Genomic DNA, 17,365 nt, shown 5'->3' on the forward strand with positions numbered 1-17,365 from the left:
TGTGGGTAGAGCTAAAACGGTGTGTGTGTGTGTGTGTGTGTGTGTGTGTGTGTGTGTGCGCGCGTAGAACGCATTCAATTAAAAAAATATAAATTCTCTCTTATGTTCCATTTAACAAATGGAAATATATTTTCATCCTAACTGGCCTAACACAGAAAAAGTTTTGTCTAATTTAATGCCCAACTTTAAAAAACACTTTTCTTCTTATGCAGTGTGTGATAATATCTGGTTTCAGCAGTATATGTGTAGATGTATAGATATCTCATTTGTTCTTGCTGAACTCTGTACATTTTGTAGACGGGGTTCTACTGGCAGTCCGCACAAACTGGCCTGGTTCTGGCTGCAGGTCTTGGAGAAATGGACTCAAGACCAGGTAAACCTGCGAAACATTTAACGTCTGCATTTCTTCCTAATCCCAATCCCGGACTGCTTCTTGTTCTTTTCGTTGACACCGTTACTTTTAAAATCAGTCTTGCAACGTAAAAACCGCGTCTCAGCTTTGCGGCTTCCTTCTCCAGGTTCCTCCTCACGTCAAACGCGAGCTGGAGTTCCTGCTCCTCCTGGAGGAACTGGGCTCAGAGGGCATACTGGAGGCTGATCTCAAGGTTTTTCTGGCTGTAAATGTGAAAAGTGAAAAAGGAGACATGGATCTAACAATAAAAATGAACGCTCACCTGTGGTTTGGTTTTTGGCAGGAATTGCATCAGGCTTTCTTGGCATCCCAGTCGGAGGAACAGGCGTCGCTCGCTGCTGTTGAGTCTTGCCTTCAGACTCTACTGGAGAAGAAGAAACCGAGACTTGCCCAGACTTTGGCCAATTTCGTACAGGTGAAGTCAAAGTTTAGGGTTTGTATTTGCGGTCAGTCAGTAGATGAGTTGACTGCATAACATTTGTAACGCAGGATTTTGCATTAACGGTGAGAAGATGTAGTCTAAACCACGGGATAAATCCAATATTTCGCTTTTGATAAGGGGAGTTGAGCTTTAAGTACAGAAGTAGAACCTGGGGAATTTGAAGCTGATTGTTAAACACAGTTTTCACTCAAACTAACCAAAATATGCGCTTCATAAATGTCACTTTTCAACGGCCCTTTCCATGCTTGGCAGAGAATATTCTCACCCCTCGGATTATAATAGCAATTTTTTTTATTTTATCCAAATTTATTGACTTAAACCAACAGATAGTGGCTCCTGATTGTATATTGAAGATCCTTTACAAATGAAGTTGTGAGGGATGTTGTATACATTTGTGTTAAGCCCCCTTTTCAACCTGATACCTCTAAATATAAATCACTGACACCGTCAGCTAGTTACTACATAAAGTTCATCAGTGTGTGCGTTGACGTTGAACAAAAAAGCGGACTCTGGTCCTCCTAAAAACCTGGGTCTCAGTTCGGTTGAAGTGAACTCTGTTGCGATTTGAATGCATGTATGGATGCAGACTAGAGCGCAGGGCATTCTGGGTAAATGCAAGCAAAACAAATGTCCGTATCTAGCGCTCGCGGGAGAAATGACTCGTGGTCTTTTACCAACGGCAAAAGAAGAATCCTACATCCACTAAAACCTCCATTTTGGTTTACATTTTGTGAGGAAGAAAGTTGTGCTCATGTCTTCTTCTGAGGTCTTTGTTGTTTCCTTCTGTGGTTGTTGGTGCAGCGCCCCCACAGCTGTGGAGGTGAACAGGTTTTTCGACTAGTTTGGGTTGTTTTACGCAGACTGCAGCAGCTCAGCTGAATGTGGAACAAATGCTGCAATTTTGGTCCCAAATCGAACCGAGTCTACCGGACTATCAGGTGTGAAGACACCCAGAGTGAACAACCACAGACGATAAATTTAAGATCATGACCAGAGATCATCTTCTCACAGCTGAGAGAGTTTGACTCAAAGGGCTTATCACTCCACAGTGTTAACGTGGGTTAACAGCGCCAAGAGAGATCCAAAGCTCAGTTCTCTTTAATGCTTGGCCTTCATTCAACAGCGGCAGGAAGAAAGCAATTGTTGAAGGAAAACCTCAAGAAGTTTGTCACGAGGAGGGGAAACAATAACCTGTGAAAGAAGGAAGTTGGGTTAATTGAGACAAAAGTTGACGTCTCTTGGTCTGGATTCAAAATACCATGTGTGATTAAAAAGAAATCCAACATTGCACGTCACACCTAAATGCATCATTAACATTTTGCAAAATGGTTCTTACGTGATCTTGTAACTCAGATACAGAGCAGTCCTGAAAGAGGCTGCAAAAGATTTAAGATTGTGGCGGGAAGTTTGCATCTGATTAGGACAAGACTAGACTTCCTGCTAGAGCTACAGTGAGATGCTTTAGATTGAAGCACATTTCATTTATTTAATCAGGACAGTGCACATTAGTCAGCATCACAGTAATTTATGTTGGTGTAAAAATACAGGATTTAGAACGATAGCTAAATAAATAAATAAAAAACCTCACTGTGAAATTAACGGGACAGAACACATAGTTCTATTAAAACAGAAAAAATAAGAAATAATTAACAAACAGACAGAAACAATCTAAAAACAGGATACAAAACTCTCAGCGATAATCAGTGGAAGACATTACGAATGGGTACGTAGCTGCTTTGCTTTCAGCCATGTTCTTTTGTAGCAGTGGTCCAGTCAAAGTCAGAAAAGTTGAGACCTATCCTCAGGAAAACCTGCAGCTGTAGCTGCAACAAAAACTGTTTTTGCAAAACATCAACTCTGGGTTTCCATGGATCCTTTTCTGATTTTTTTTCCCTTTTATTTATATATGCAAAAAATATTGCCAGCATCCTGTTCTTGCACTTTATTGTTATTCTCTAGGCATGTTTTGTTTTATCACTTAAAATCACAATGAATTACACTGAAACGTTTGGGTTTAGCATCAAAACTTTAAAGGGGGTGAGTACCTTATCAAGACACGTCAGTGATCAAAAGGTGTTGCTGCTGGTAAACAATCCCAAACCACTGTTCTTCCACCACCAACAGTGTCCAACAGTGCAACATAAATATCTAATTAATAATTTTCCTCCCCGTCTCCTGCAGGATCAGTCGAGCAGCGAAGGGCGGGCCCTGCAGCACAAATTCATCCAGCACCTGATGAGGAAGCTGGGAAGCCCCGAGCGGAGCCCGGAGAGGGCGGAGCAGTGGGTGGAGGAGATCTACTCCGTCCTGGCTCTCATGCCGTGGAGCTCAGACCGAGACGCGCCGCAGCTGGAGGCGCTGTGCGAAGCGCTGTGGTCGGCCCGAGGCGGCCCCCTGCGAGAGGAGAGGATCCTCGGCTGCCTGCTGCGGCCTCGCTGTGACGCGCTCGTCTCAATGTATTGCTCCACCGCCCGGCGGCTGCAGAGAGACCACCTGCTGAGAAACGCGCCTGAAACGCAAGGTGGGCGTGTGAGGCATGAATCGAGAAGCACCGGCAGCGTTTGCGCTGAGCGAACTGGAATTACGTAAATAAACTGTCTTATTTGAAACTTGGTCATTTCAAAAGGTTTTTCGATAGATTTTTGTGTTTGGATGAGGTGGATTTTTTCAGCCATCTTGAAATTAGTGTACTTCTCAAAACTGCAACGGATATTCTTATTTCGCATCACACGATCAAGGCTGCAGATTTGATTGTTTCTCTAAAATCAACCACCGGATGTTACTACTGGTGGAAGCGACAAAGCAGACGACAGGAAGAGGCTGGTAGATGTTGATTTCTTTTTTGTAATGACTGATCGCGTGAACAAACGTGATTTTAACTGCATTTATTTAATCGGAACTCCACAAAATTGTGGGGCTTTTTTCAACATTAGAAGAATATCGACAAAATTTGTAATGGAAATCCAGTTTCTGACAGATAAAAGAATAATTATTTAACCGGACCAATATCCAAAATAGATAAAAGTATAAAATTTCTACCACAAGCACGTCGATAAATGAATGAATTATTTACTCAATTCCTCTAATCAGCCTTGTACAAGGAAAAAAAAATGCTTTTACTTAAACTTTTTTTTTTATGTTTTGAAAAAACTGGATTGACTTGATTAAATTAGACTTCCGTCTGCTCTCATGAGCTGAGATAATTATTATGATCAAGTTTCACTCAAGTCCCATGATTCTCGGTCAAGCGACTCCCATTCTTGCCTTATTTGTAAACATTATTTAAAATTAAATTTCCCTCTTAGAAAAGAAGTGCTTGTAAATCTAGTAGAATACTTCCTGTGCAGCGAAAGTGAACAAACCGCACACTGTGTTGTCGTACCTTGATGAACTTTAATGTAATGTTTTACACAGACTGCTTCCCAAAATGATTCGCATATTTGGAGCTTTTCCTCCGTTTGCCACCATGACATTATGAATTTTAGTATATTTTGTTGAGGTTTTATATCACAGACCAACACAAAGCAGCGCAAAATTCTGAAGTTGAAAGAAAAAAGACGTGGTTTTCTAACGTTTTCTCTTTTTTTTAACCAACAAAAATCAAAGTCTTTGTGTAGTCTACACGTATTTAGACCGCTTTACTCACAGACCCCCGTTCAGAACTTACTTTACATTTATTTATAAATCAATCTCTCCAGAATTTTGCAACTGTATCATTGATTTTTTTTTCTTCTTTTGCTACTTTCTGAATATTTTCAAGGAATTTTGCAAGTTTGTTTCTCATTAAACCCCTTCCAAAATCCACATACAGAAGAAGAAAACATAACAAGCAGACACAAACACTTTTATTCTTTAAAGGATTTGAATCGCTCAGTAGAAGCAGACACTGACATAACTCAGACCTCTGCGCTCATGTGTGACTGTAAATGCAACTTAATCAAAAATCCCAAAATTGTTTTGCCATTTTAGGAGAAAATTTACAATAAACTCACAATTAGCAGGAAAAATGTGAGGATCTGTTGATTAGATGTTTTTCACTGCTCGATTACTGCAACAAATACGCTTAAAGAGAACATTTAGATTGTTGGAAAACCCCAAATTTGCTGTAAAAAGCCCACCTAACGTTTCCATTTTTCCAATTCTCTAATTGTGTCCACGCTTTCTGCTCTGTAGGCAGGGAGCAGTCTGACGTTTCATTCATTCTGGATCTGGACTTTGAGAAATGCATGAACTATAGAAATGGGCTTGAAGATGTGGTTTCCTTGACGACGGCTTTTGTGTTGTTTTATTTGACCAGATAAAGCCACATGACTGTTTAAGTCAGTTCCTTTTCTGATGTGTTTGTGTGGGAGAGAGATCATTTAAAAAGTTATGACCACAATTATTTTGGCCATTACAGTAATCACCTTTAACAGAAAGAACTCAGTTTGTACATTTATTACATTTTCTCAATTTAAAGAGCAAAATAAGACCTCATGCTAAAAATCTGAGAAAGTTAAAGCTTTAAAATAGGTTTCTTTTTAGCAGGGCAAGGGAAGAAATGTAGATTTCCTCTTTTCCCCTTTTGAATCACACTTCTGCTTTTGCTTACAGCTTTGCCACATTTAAACTGGTGTTAGAAAAGCTGCAGCTGTTTTGTTCCTCCTTTTGTCTTAATTTGTTCAATTATCTGTTCTCTAAATCTGATGAACGTAAACGTTTGCCCAAAAGTTGTTCAGTTTATTAGGAAGCCTTGCAAAACAGCAGTGTTTGTCATAAAAAAGAATAACTATTTTTTTTAACAGTCTTCTGCATTTACTTGGAGAATAAAGGTCAAAAGTCTAATTTTCTCCCAGATCATGTTCTTCCACATGTTTGTCACGTGCCCTAAATGACTCGTGACAGACTTCAATTTGAACATCTTATGGATTTTTTAAGAAAAAAATCTTCCTCTTGACTTTTTTTCCATAACTCTGCTTCCAGTGTTACTTTACAGAACGTTGGTCAGTAATCTTCTGTAAAATATCTTTGAGGCCTTCATAGAATTCGGTCCATTTTAATGAGGTTTATTTTCATTGTTACAATTCACAACAAATGGCTCAATGCGCTTTGTTAAAAAAAGAAAAAAAAATCCACTCAATCATTCAAAGTTGACAATATACGGTCAGCTTTGATAGTTGGAGGAAAATCCAGGTTCATCCAGACAGAAAACCTGAGTCTGACCTCCCAGCAGGACAGCAGCCCTAAACATATGGACAGAACTTTTTTTTTGCTCATAAATAAAGATGTTCATGTTTCAGATTGGCCCAGTCAAAGTCCACACCTGAATTAAATTTTTTTCCAGGTGTTAGAATAGGTATTAATTGTGTCGTTTATTGTTATTGTGAAAAATGTTTTTTTTTTTTTTTAGTCCAAATAATGTTGATTTATTGCAAAAGTAATAAATTCTCCTCATTGATGTCTGGAAAACCCTTTAAACTGTGTGGAATTGTCTTAAATTGCAGTTTTCACAATTTTATCCATTTTGTGTTTGACAGCAACATCAGTAAATTCAAAAATATGATTAAATACAGTCACAATGTGCAGCTTAGTGAAAAGAATCGCTATTTTTTTTCATGCCATGGATGTCCTGAAGAAAGCCCTTTTTAAAATGAATGTTTTCTTTCAGTATTAGTGTTTGTGAGGTTTAACAACTCTGTCCTGCAGTTACTTGAAAACGAAGTTGCAAAGACGTCTTTTTTGTTGTTGTTTGTTTTGTTTTTTTAATCTGTCCTTTTTTGGCAATTCTGGCATACCGTACAGAGAAGGTGGTTGCCTACATTTGCGAGGGCAGATTTGCTCTGCAGTCAGTACGATGGTCTGATTGCTTGACTGACTTTTTAAAATCAAGACTACATTCAGCATCGGAGCAGGCCGTGTGTTTGTATGACCTCAAATATTTTTTCACCGTCACTTTTACTCCCACAGTGCCTCAGAATATTGTGATAAAATGTAAAACTTACATTGTCCACCGTTAACGTTAACGGTGGGTTTTATTTTGCGATGATGGCAGAAGAAAAGAGGAAGAGCGGCTTCTCATCTTTAAAAGCTGCAACGATATGTCATTTAGTGCCGCTCCAAGGAGAAGTGTCCAATGAGGAAACGCCATCAGCTGACCTATGCAGTGTAACTTTGATGAAACTAAAAAAATAAAGACGTTGGCTTTTATTAAGCTGAAGCGCTGTTATCACAGCAAATGAAAATACTAAAATTCAAATTTCCTTTTTTTTTTTTGTCTGTCCCCCTTTATAGTGGACCTACCTGAAGCCGAGAAGCTCGCCCTCAGCTTGTGTTGCCAAAACGATCGTCCTTCTGCTTGGAGGACCATCTTCTTCGAGTGCCTTAGCAGTGGCAAGCATTTCCTCGAGCAGGTTTTGGTAAGGTGCCAGTTTGATAAATCGAGAAAGGGATTCATTTTTCATTTAAGAAAAGATTGCGTAAAAAGTGAACGTGATGGAATTCAGCCATGTCACGTAAGACCGTCTCTGTCCTAAAGGTCACGGGGCTCGACCTGATGAAACACGAGGAATACGGCAGGCTGAAGGATTTACTGCAGCTGGAGTTTCGGCCTCTGTCTCGTCTGCTGCTGCTGCTGGGATGGGGTCAGTGCCGCAGCCTGGACGCTGCTCAAACGCTTGTGAACATCCTTCACAAGGAGCAGGTGAAAACCAAAGCAACACACCTGCTCATGCACCTACTTTACTCTGTTTCACCTTTTAGAAGCTTCACTGCTTTTCTTTTAGTTTGAACCAAGCATGTTTTTTAGTATTTCAAGTAGCATTACAATAAATGCTACTTGCTGTCACAATAATCTAACATGTTGACCGTTACAGTTGTAATGATGCTAAGCAATAAAGCAATTAATAGCATGACACACTAAAAGTTGCATTAAAAGTCAATTGAAAGTGTCAACTTTGCATTATTTGGTAAATAATGACACTTTTATTGCAAAGTCCATGAACTTTGCATTAAAAGTGTCATTTTTTTTTTTACTGAATGACTCTTCATGATAACAATCACATCCATTCATGAAGACTCCTTCATCTTCATAACTGGTGGTTTATCAAATTTATGACAGTTTTATGTCACCTTTTCAAATAAAGTGTTACTGAAAATTTTAATAAACTGTAATACTCCTTGATTCTCAGCCCATGCCTGCTTTCCAAAACAAATCCATCATATTTTTTCCACTTTATCTTTAATACTTTGCGAATGCATTGTTTATGTTTTAAATAATTTTTTTTCCAGAGTTCAGCCAATGACTTGGTTCTTCAGGACTTCTGTGACCTTCTGTCCTCCCAACTGGGAATTCTTGAGTGGTGCAAAAACAACAATCCGTAGGCGCCTTGTTTCTCTTTTTTATTATTATTATTCTTTAAATGTTCTTATACATTTTAAATAAAAAATTAATTGGTAATATGCTTGATGTGTGTGTGTGCGTGCAGAGGTATATCCATGGAGGCCCTGCAGACACAGCTGCAGAATCTGGACAATCACTCAGCTCTTTACATTCTGCACTCTTTGACTCCTTTGCCTCAGTACGAAGAACGCAGGATATTAGCTCTACTACAACAACTGCCAAATTCACTTCAAACAGGTTTGTGTTGTACATTTTCCTCCCCAAGCAAATATCCACGTTGACGGCGTCACATATTAACTTGTCGCTTTGGTTCCTGGTCTGATTTCTTGCAGAAAACGCGGTCAGTCAAAGTGCCGGCGTGCAGAGGAACATTGTCCTGTTCCAGGGCTTCTGCGCCATGAAGTATGCAATCTACGCTCTGTGTGTCAACTTTCATAAATACTCGAATTGTACCGAGTGCGAGTCCACGCAGTGTCACCAGTCCTCAGAAGCTGAAACGGATACAAACAAGACTTCAGCTTCCTCAGAAGGTAGGAGACTGTGGGTGTTTTCACACCGGTTGGGCTGGGGACCAAATTTGGGAGCGTTTGTAACATTCTCAGCTGCTGCGTTTCACTTTCACGCTGCACCGTGACAAACGGCCCAAACTGTTTGAAAAACCTGTTCTCCCCTTTGCCTGTGGTGGCGCTGTGCCAAGAACCACTGAAGGAAACGACACGAAAACCTCAGAAGAAGACATGAACACAGCTTTTTTTCTTTGCAAAATGTAAGCAAAAATGGATTGGCGTCACATTTTGGCGGTTACAGGATTTCACTTTTGTCGTTGGTAAGAGACCATGAACCATTTTTCCCGCTAGATAGATCTGTGTGTTTGTTTTGCTAGTATTTACCCAGAATGCCCTGCGACATAGTCCACTTCCTGCTTTTGGAGCAGTTTCGGGTCCACTTGGCATCCACATGCATTTGAACAAAATAAACAAAACCTTAGCAAACGCAAGAGAATAATTCCAGCGGGAGAGATGGCTGATCGTCTTTTACCAAAGACAAAAGAGAAATCCGCTAAAAATCTCACGATAGTCCATTTTTGTTTACGTTTTGCAAGAAAGGACTCAAGGTTACACTCGTGTCTTCTTCAAGAATTTTTGTCATTTCCTTCAGTGGTTCTTGGTGCAGCGCCCCCATAGGCGAAGGGGGGAACAGGTTTCTCAAAGAGTTTGGTGCAGTGTGAAAGTGAACCTCACCACACACTGCAACATAGTAAAGGTTGCAACTTTGGTTCCTAATCAAACTGAGTTTACCGGACTGTCAGGGGTGTAAACACCCTACAAATAAAGATGCGGGTTATCCGTGACAGTTTCCATTTGTGGCTTTTTTTATTTCTCTTTTGAGAAATTGAGCGGCTTCAGTTCGATTAGAACAGTGTCTGATTTTACTCGATGATGTCCGTTTCTCTTCCCCAGGTTGCAGTTATATGTTTCAGCACTATTTATCCGAGTGCCAGCTCTACCTGGAGTCCGTACCCGCCATGTTCCGCCTGGAGCTCCTGGAGAATATCTTCTCGCTTCTCTTTCTGTCCACCTCTGACTTTGTCCAACACACACAAAAAGACTCAGACTCCAAGCCAAACACAGGACAGGAGACGCCAACGGATCAAAATGCGGAAGCGGGGAAGTCCAGTTCGGATGAGACTGGAAACCAGAAGCCACGTTCCCATGGCGGCTACCTGGACCTGGGCCACTTCCTTCACGGCTGCAGGGGGTTTCTGGTGGACTTCACTGCGATGGAGGGGTTTTTAAAGCTACTGAAAGAAGGGTTGGAGGACATGTGTGTGGTGGGCCAACAGGAGGGAGAGGAGGAGGGAAGAGCGCTGCCTCGCGACGCCGAGGCGGTGGCGAGTCTCGGCTGCTCTGTGACGGCCAAGACATACGGAGCCCGTCTGCTGAGGTTGTCTAAGCACACCGCGGAGGCCCAGTGGAGGCTGCAGATCGTCACCAGCAACCAGAGCACTGCAGACGGTGAGCTTTAATAAATAATAACAACAACAGAAAATAAACTCTACAGAGATACTCCCACATACATACCCATGGTTTTCTCAAGATTCGAGTTGATTTCCTGAATATTTTCCGGAGATAAGTTAATTTCCCATTTGGTGGAGATTAACTCATTATCTTGAGAAATCCATGGAGAAATTAACTTGTTTCCTCAAGAAAAATAGGAGATTAACTCATTCGCTTGAGAAAAGCATCAGAAAATTAATTCAAGAAAACCACTGCAAAATTAACCTATGTCGAGAAAACGGGAAATTAACTCGTTTTCTCCATTACGGAGGAAATTATCTCGTTATCTCGAGAAAACGTCGGGGAATTAACTTAACCCTAATCCTTTCTCAAAAAAACATTGGGGAAAAGTATTTTCGAGTACGACCGCTCTTGACTTTATGAACTACCTATAGATGTCTTGAGATTAACTTCTCATCTCAAGAATATTTTAATATTGGTAACCTGGGAGTTCACTGTTGAGCTGCTTTTAGCTGACTGTGAAAGCATTAACGGATAATATTCTTGCAGGTTCAGAGAGTCCCATGCAGATGTCAACGTACAGTCCTACTGTCGCTCCTCTGGGATGCAGCAAAAGGTCGAGTTTGAGGAAGAGGAGGAAAACATCGAGACATGCTGCCGAGAGACAAACCTCCGTAGAGAAACACAACGGAGAAGTTAGCACCAGCGCGTCGGGTAAATCTGAGAAGCCAAGTTGGTTTCAGCTGAATGTTGGTTCTGCAGAGGATTGACTAGGGGTGAACGGAGATGGAAAACATTTCCTAACTCTACTCACTGGAACATCTGTGTTTTGTTAGAAATGTCTTATGATTAAGAGTAAGGCTGCTACTAATAATTACTTTAGTAATTGATTAATGTACCTATAATTCTGATGATTAATCGGATAAAGAAAAATGAGGATTAAAAAAATCTGAGGACTTGTCATTTTATTAAAAATATGTTAAAAAAATGCAAATAAACAATTCAATTCCTTTTCCTAAATAAGAAAATAAAAATTTTATTGCCTAAAATGCGACAACATAGCATAAATACTGCTTCACTCAGCATCAGTACAGTATATAAGGCTCATTCTGGGTTAAACATATTTATAAAACAAAGAAAAAACTTTTTTTTTTTTCATCTTGAATTCAAAATCTGTATTTTTGTTTTACAGTTTCGGCCTAATTATTTCTCTTAGAGCGTTTTATTTTTTCAGCAAAGACCATAATTTTGAGTCTTTATGCGGCAGTTAACGATTAGTCGATTACTAAATTAGTTGACGATTTCTTCAGTAATTGATTAATCCGATTAATTGTTATATAGTTTATAAGGAAAATCCTCCAGTCTTGACCTTTTAGGAGGCTAATTGTTTGAAACGTTCCGTTTCTTCGTCTCTCCGATGCCAGACGGCGGCGGCGGGCCGGCGGCGGGCTGCGTGGAGCTGGACCTCTGCCCGTGCGGCGGTCCTCACAGCTGGTTGGTGCCCACCATGTTGTCTCCTCCGGAATCTCTGCTCATGTCCTGCATCCGCCGGGGAAACTTCATGGAGGCGCATCAGGTCTCTATCAATCGATATCGCCAGAAAGCGTGCCGCCGTCGCCACAGTAACATGCACGTTTTTGTAAGTTAAACGCCTCTCCGACGCCCTCTCCAGGTGTTGCGGGTGTTCAACGTGGCGGGGGCGCCCTGTTGCGGAGAGCTGGCCTTCATGGAGCGCTACAAAGAAGTCCTGGCGGAGTTGGGACAGGTGGAGCAGAAGATGGAAAGTCAGTCCATGTCTTCCTCCTCGTCTTCCTCTGAGGGTTTGGGAGCGGCGGCCGTCGTTCCCGCCGCCGGGAGGAGTCGGCTGGGCAGCAGCGGTCGGTCGACGCTGCAGGCCATTGGTAGCGCCGCTGCAGCAGGTCTGTCATCTATTGGATTGTTTTTTTTCCCCAGCATGTTTAATACGTATCTAGTCACTGTATTTTAGTGACTTCCTGCCGTTTCCTGCTGCAGGAGTTGCGTTTTACTCCATCTCAGACATCGCTGACCGTCTCCTCAGCACGCCTGCTCACCCGCTGCCCTCCCTGGAGGAAGGTTACTGGCTGAGCCGCTGCTCCTCGGATGCCTCGGGCCTCTTGCACGCGCTGCTTCAGGAGCTGAGCCCGGCCGCCATGGCGGCGTTCGACCTGGCCTGCTGCCACTGCCAGCTCTGGAAGACTTGTCGACAGCTGCTGGACACGGCGGAGCGCCGGCTCGCCGGCAGCCTTGAAGCTCGCGGTACGACGTCTGAATTTCACAGCGTCGGATGAATGTAGCCACGGCGATTGTTTGAGTGAGTTTGGATGTGCTTCATATTCTTCCTCAGGGGTGAGAATTGACCGTAAAGTGCCTCATTCGGAGGGGATCTGTGGGTTTCCCATGGTTTTACAGCAGATCAGCAAGATCCTGAATCCTTCGGCCACTCACAAGCCTTCAGGCAAAACAGGTGAATGAAAATAGTAAAATGTTAATATTAGTTTTAACACTTCATGTGGAATAAATTGTTGTTTTTTGAAGATTTAATTTTTGGAAAACATGTTTTGTTTTTTTTGTTGTTTTTTTTCTTCCCACCAATACACTCCTCTGGTTTCCATAGTGATGTCAGATTTTTGTTTGACAAATGTCTTTTACGTCGTCCATTTATTTGGACGTTGAATTTAACTTTACGACAGAATATTAGGGCCAGGATACAGTTTAGCAATTTCTTAAATCTGAGAATAAAGTCATGATGTCATAAGAATAGAGGTGTAGTAATATTGTAGTAAGTTGTACAACAAAGTCGAAATAATACAAGAATAAATGGTTCATTTTAACAGATTAACGTCTTAATGTCAGGAGAATAAGGTAATTATTACGATTTCAAAGAAAGAATCCCACAAACTGAGCTGCTCGCGTTACATCTCGATAACTCTGAAAGCCTTTTTTCATTACAATGATTTTTTTTCTTGTGATCTTTAAGACGTTCCGGTAAAATTAGGAAGTAAAATTTTCTTTAAGTCATATTTGATACATAAAGCATTTTTTAACAATTGAAGATAACTTTATTGTGCTATAAAACTTCACCGTGTGCCTGGAAAACACAACACTTCCCTTTTAACATGTGACAATCATGGCAAAATAGACGTCTACGTGAAAGCATCATGAATAAAAATGTACAGACTATACAGAATTTCTTTCTTTTTTTTGTTGTTGTTTTAATCGCGTTTGTCTGTTTCTGTTTACAGATGGCGCCGGGGAAGACCAGGCGTTTTCCAGCCCGTTTGGATGCTGCATCCAGGAAGTGCTGCTCTGTTGCCACCCGACTCTGAGTGAAGAGAGCATCGCGGCCCGGCTCGGCCTGACCCAACGTCTGGAGAACCCGCTGCAGGTTCTGAGTGCTGCTGCAGAGGGAGCAGGTCTGTTGTTGCTGTCAGCCGAGGCCTTTAACATATAAAGAGCCTGTTTGTCAGCTGCTTTTTCATTGTTTTCTAGTTTTTTTTTGTATGTAAAGTCAGATTTGATTTTCATTGACCTGCCGTGTCTCTGCTGGTTGTGTCTTGGGAGCCAGAGGGCGGTGCGGGCAGCGGTGTTTTGACCCTGCTGGTGGATCAGGCCAGCCTGAAGCCGGCGGAGCTGGACGCTCACCCCGTGCGCTCCAGCATGAAGCAGCTCATCCGCTGCCTGGACCAGCTCTGTCCCTTCGAGCCGGACGGAGGCCTGGCCAGGCCGGATTACGTGCGCAGCTTCTTCGACTACGTCAACACACTAGCCTCTGTGTTGGTGAGGAGCCTCTCTTCAGAAGGTAAGGTTATCTCACTTCCTTCTGCCAGCCAGAGCAACTACTGTTTTTTTTTGTGTTTTTTTGTTTTTCTTTTTAGTCCCACTTATTTTTCTTCCTTAGACCAAAGCAGTCAAGTGAAGCTTGGAAATCCACTCCTGGTTTTGCTTCAAACCCCGTTTCAGCTCGTCTCCCACCTGCTCTTCGACAGACAGGTCTCACCTGACAGGTACACACAGAAATCCCCGATCACTGTGTTTTCATGCAAACACTTTTGAACACTTTTGTAACTTTTTGGTCTGGAAATGGTGCATTTAGGGTGATTAAAAACAGGGTGCACTGCAGAGACACAGAATCTTAAGTAGTTTATGAAGTAAAATCGACTTTGTGTGTAAAACATACCTGGAGTGTTGCTTTGAATCTTTCATGCATGTTTGAGAAATCCTTTAATCTCCCATGGCAACCATTCAGCCATCCAAAACGCCTGGGTGGACTTAGCTCCGCCCAGGCTACGTTGTGAGGATGAACTGTAGCTCCTCGGATCTGCAACTTCCAAGCTTCCTCCTCACAGATTTCCCCACTCAGCTCCTTCAGACTAGCCATCAGCAATTAGCAAACACCTGGTGGAACTGAGCATCTGCTGAGCTCATTATTAAAGCTCAGTGAAACTCTTGTAAAAGAAAAAAAAAGTTGCTAAAGGGTTTAAAGAGGAGCCATGTTGTGATGAGTTTCAGAAAGAGCAGGAGTTTCTTAAAGAGACAGAATCCCAATTTCAAGGTGCTGAATTACAAAGTCAAATTTATTATAAGTCAAACTATATAGCATTTTTATAACGACTGAAAGTAACAAAGTTGGAAACATAATAATAAAACATATACTACTGCCACTTTAAGGTGTTTTATGTAACAGATCAACACAAAATAGTGTTTAATTGTGACAATAAATATGCACTGATGTTTATGATTGTTAAAAAACCTTTGTAAGTGACTGTAAATTAAAATTTAAAGCTTGTGTATTGTTTTTCCTGACCTGTTTTTTGTTCTTTTCTTAAATCCCAGAGTTCTGTCGGTGTTGAAGCAGGAGGGCCTGCAGCTGAGCATCCAGCAGGTCATCGTTCAGAGATGCTGCGACGTCCTGCCTGTGTGGCGCTCGCGTCCAGCCGATGAAACGTCTTCCGGCGACGGCAGGAGAGCCGGCGGAGCCTTCAGCGTCGACAGCTTATCTCTGCTGCTTCAGACGCACTCTCAGGGTCACAAAGCCATGCTGGCGATAGTCGAGCCGCCGCCGCCAGACTGCAGCTCCGACTCTGAGGTCTCCGCGGACGAGCCGTCCTCCTCGCCCACCAACCTGTCCACATCTCCGCCGTCTTCTTCTGCCTCGTCTTCTTCCACCTCAAGCACCTTCCTCCTGACGGCCTCAGCCCTGTCTTTCCTGAAGTCCTGCTGCCCCCTGCTGGCCACGCTGGCGTGTTTGACGGCGTGTAAGGGAGAAGCCCCCCGCCCCAAATCATCTGGGTTATCCGGATACTTCCGCAGCGGACGAAAGGAGGTTTTCCTCGACGCCGAGCAGATATCCAGAGAGGCCGACGGCCTCCTCAGGGGGTTCCCCATTCTGAAGGCGTACCTTCACACCATGGCGGAGCCGGTGCTTGGGACCCCGTTGGGCGAGGAGGGCTCCGCCGACCTGTGCGGCGCCATCTGTGGGAAGCCACTCATTGGTCTGCTGCTGTGTGGGCCTCAAGAAGAGCTGACCCAGACTCTGGCTGCCGAGGCTTTTAAAAACGCCGTGGTGACCAAAGACCTGGGCCGAGCTCTCGCCCTGCTGGAGCTGTACGGGCAGGGAGGCAGCCAGCAGGGGGAGCTAAAGGACCGCCTGCTGGTCTGTGCCGCTTTAGAAGGTGGGAAGTTTTCTTTTTTTACTTTGTGTAAAAAACATGGTACAATGACAGGTTTTTTGTGAGACATTTTGTTTTTATTGCTTTTTTTTTCAATCTATTTTAAATTAGCTTTTTTTTTTTTTTTTTTTTTTTTTTGTTAGACATGCACCAGTCAGGTTTTTCTTTACAACAGGGTAAAAAAAATAGTAGAAAATTTGAGATTAATCTCAGAAATTTCCAAGCTCCAAAAGTAGAAGATTTGGTAGGAAAAACTAAAAAAAAAAATCTTTTCTAGATTAATCTCAAAAGTTCTGCGACAGACTGGCGACCTGTCCAGGGTGAACCCGCCTCTTACATTAGCTGGAGACAAGCACCAGCACCCCTCCTGGCCCCACTAAGGGACAAGGGTGTATTTAAAATGGATGGATGGATGGATTGATCTCAAAAGTTTGAAAAGTTGATAATTTTCAACTTTTGGGGAAATTTTGTAGTTAATCTCAAAATATCTGAGTTTTTTTCTCACAAATTTTGACTTCTCAATGTTTTTTTTCCTAGACAATTTCTGAGACAAATCTCACAAAATTTTGGTGGAAATATACTCCTTTTTTGTCCTATTAAATTTTTTTTAAACTCCAACATACAAGTTCTGATTTGGTGGAATTTATTAATCGTAGCCCTAAAAACATCCAAACTATTTTAATAATCAATTATCCTGTTGATTAATTGACTCATCAAATAGAAAAACAAATTCTGCAGATTATTAATTTAATCGCTTAAGATTTTTTAATGCAGTTTTAGAAATACATTAGAAGATGCAAATAAACAAATATTTCAATTCCTCTTTTTAAGAGTGCCTGGAATTCGACATAAGTGAACATTCGGTCATTTGCAGCAAAGAATAATAATACTTTCTGCTCGGTTTAGACACAGTGCAGGGCTGATTTGTTGATTTGTTCTTAAAGGATCTAAACATAGAAGTTTTCTTTTATTGAATAAGTTGATTTAAGTTAACTAACATAAAAACCAGACACTCCAGATGACAGCGAGCTGATTTTCCTTCATCATGCAGGGGGAGCCGAAGGCGTTGATCATCTGTTCCGGGTTCAGGATGCCAACCTGCGAGCTCGCGTTGCCCTCCAGGCCCTGGAGCGCTGGCCTCTGTCCGCCTGTCTGGACCTGATCGACTTCTGCCTTAATGACCCCGACACACAAAACTCGCTCATCGCCGACCTGGAGCTCAAGAAGAAGGAGCTGAGCATCTACCGCTGGGTAACGCTAAACCTCAAACATCCGACTCTACAGCCCGTTTTTGTTTTGTTTTTTTCCTCTTCTCCTCGTGATCCTGCTCCCTGTTCAGCCTTTCCGGTCACCATTTGCTTTACATACGGAGTGTTTTGCAGTCTGCACGTGTTGCAATTAACGGCATTTATTTTCCAAGTGATT

The 17,365-nt window shown here is 42.1% G+C and overlaps 1 protein-coding gene across 1 annotated transcript in view; it reads left to right on the forward strand.

Moving 5' to 3' along the window:
- The window catches only part of zfyve26 (zinc finger, FYVE domain containing 26), a 34,349-nt gene that overhangs the window by 2,140 nt on the left and 14,844 nt on the right, over positions 1–17,365 (forward strand). The window contains exons 3-22 of the mRNA XM_007561903.2: positions 298–373; positions 519–605; positions 696–827; positions 3,036–3,375; positions 7,125–7,249; positions 7,369–7,533; positions 8,121–8,209; positions 8,318–8,469; positions 8,565–8,762; positions 9,693–10,247; positions 10,800–10,964; positions 11,675–11,826; positions 11,923–12,169; positions 12,264–12,527; positions 12,616–12,735; positions 13,514–13,684; positions 13,837–14,070; positions 14,170–14,275; positions 15,105–15,943; positions 16,992–17,191. Coding sequence (XP_007561965.1) covers positions 298–373; positions 519–605; positions 696–827; positions 3,036–3,375; positions 7,125–7,249; positions 7,369–7,533; positions 8,121–8,209; positions 8,318–8,469; positions 8,565–8,762; positions 9,693–10,247; positions 10,800–10,964; positions 11,675–11,826; positions 11,923–12,169; positions 12,264–12,527; positions 12,616–12,735; positions 13,514–13,684; positions 13,837–14,070; positions 14,170–14,275; positions 15,105–15,943; positions 16,992–17,191 — 4,417 coding nt within the window. The remainder of the gene's footprint in view (positions 1–297; positions 374–518; positions 606–695; positions 828–3,035; positions 3,376–7,124; positions 7,250–7,368; positions 7,534–8,120; positions 8,210–8,317; positions 8,470–8,564; positions 8,763–9,692; positions 10,248–10,799; positions 10,965–11,674; positions 11,827–11,922; positions 12,170–12,263; positions 12,528–12,615; positions 12,736–13,513; positions 13,685–13,836; positions 14,071–14,169; positions 14,276–15,104; positions 15,944–16,991; positions 17,192–17,365) is intronic.

Source organism: Poecilia formosa, unplaced genomic scaffold, assembly GCF_000485575.1.
Source record: "Poecilia formosa unplaced genomic scaffold, Poecilia_formosa-5.1.2 Scaffold131, whole genome shotgun sequence".
Classification (NCBI taxonomy): domain Eukaryota; kingdom Metazoa; phylum Chordata; class Actinopteri; order Cyprinodontiformes; family Poeciliidae; genus Poecilia; species Poecilia formosa.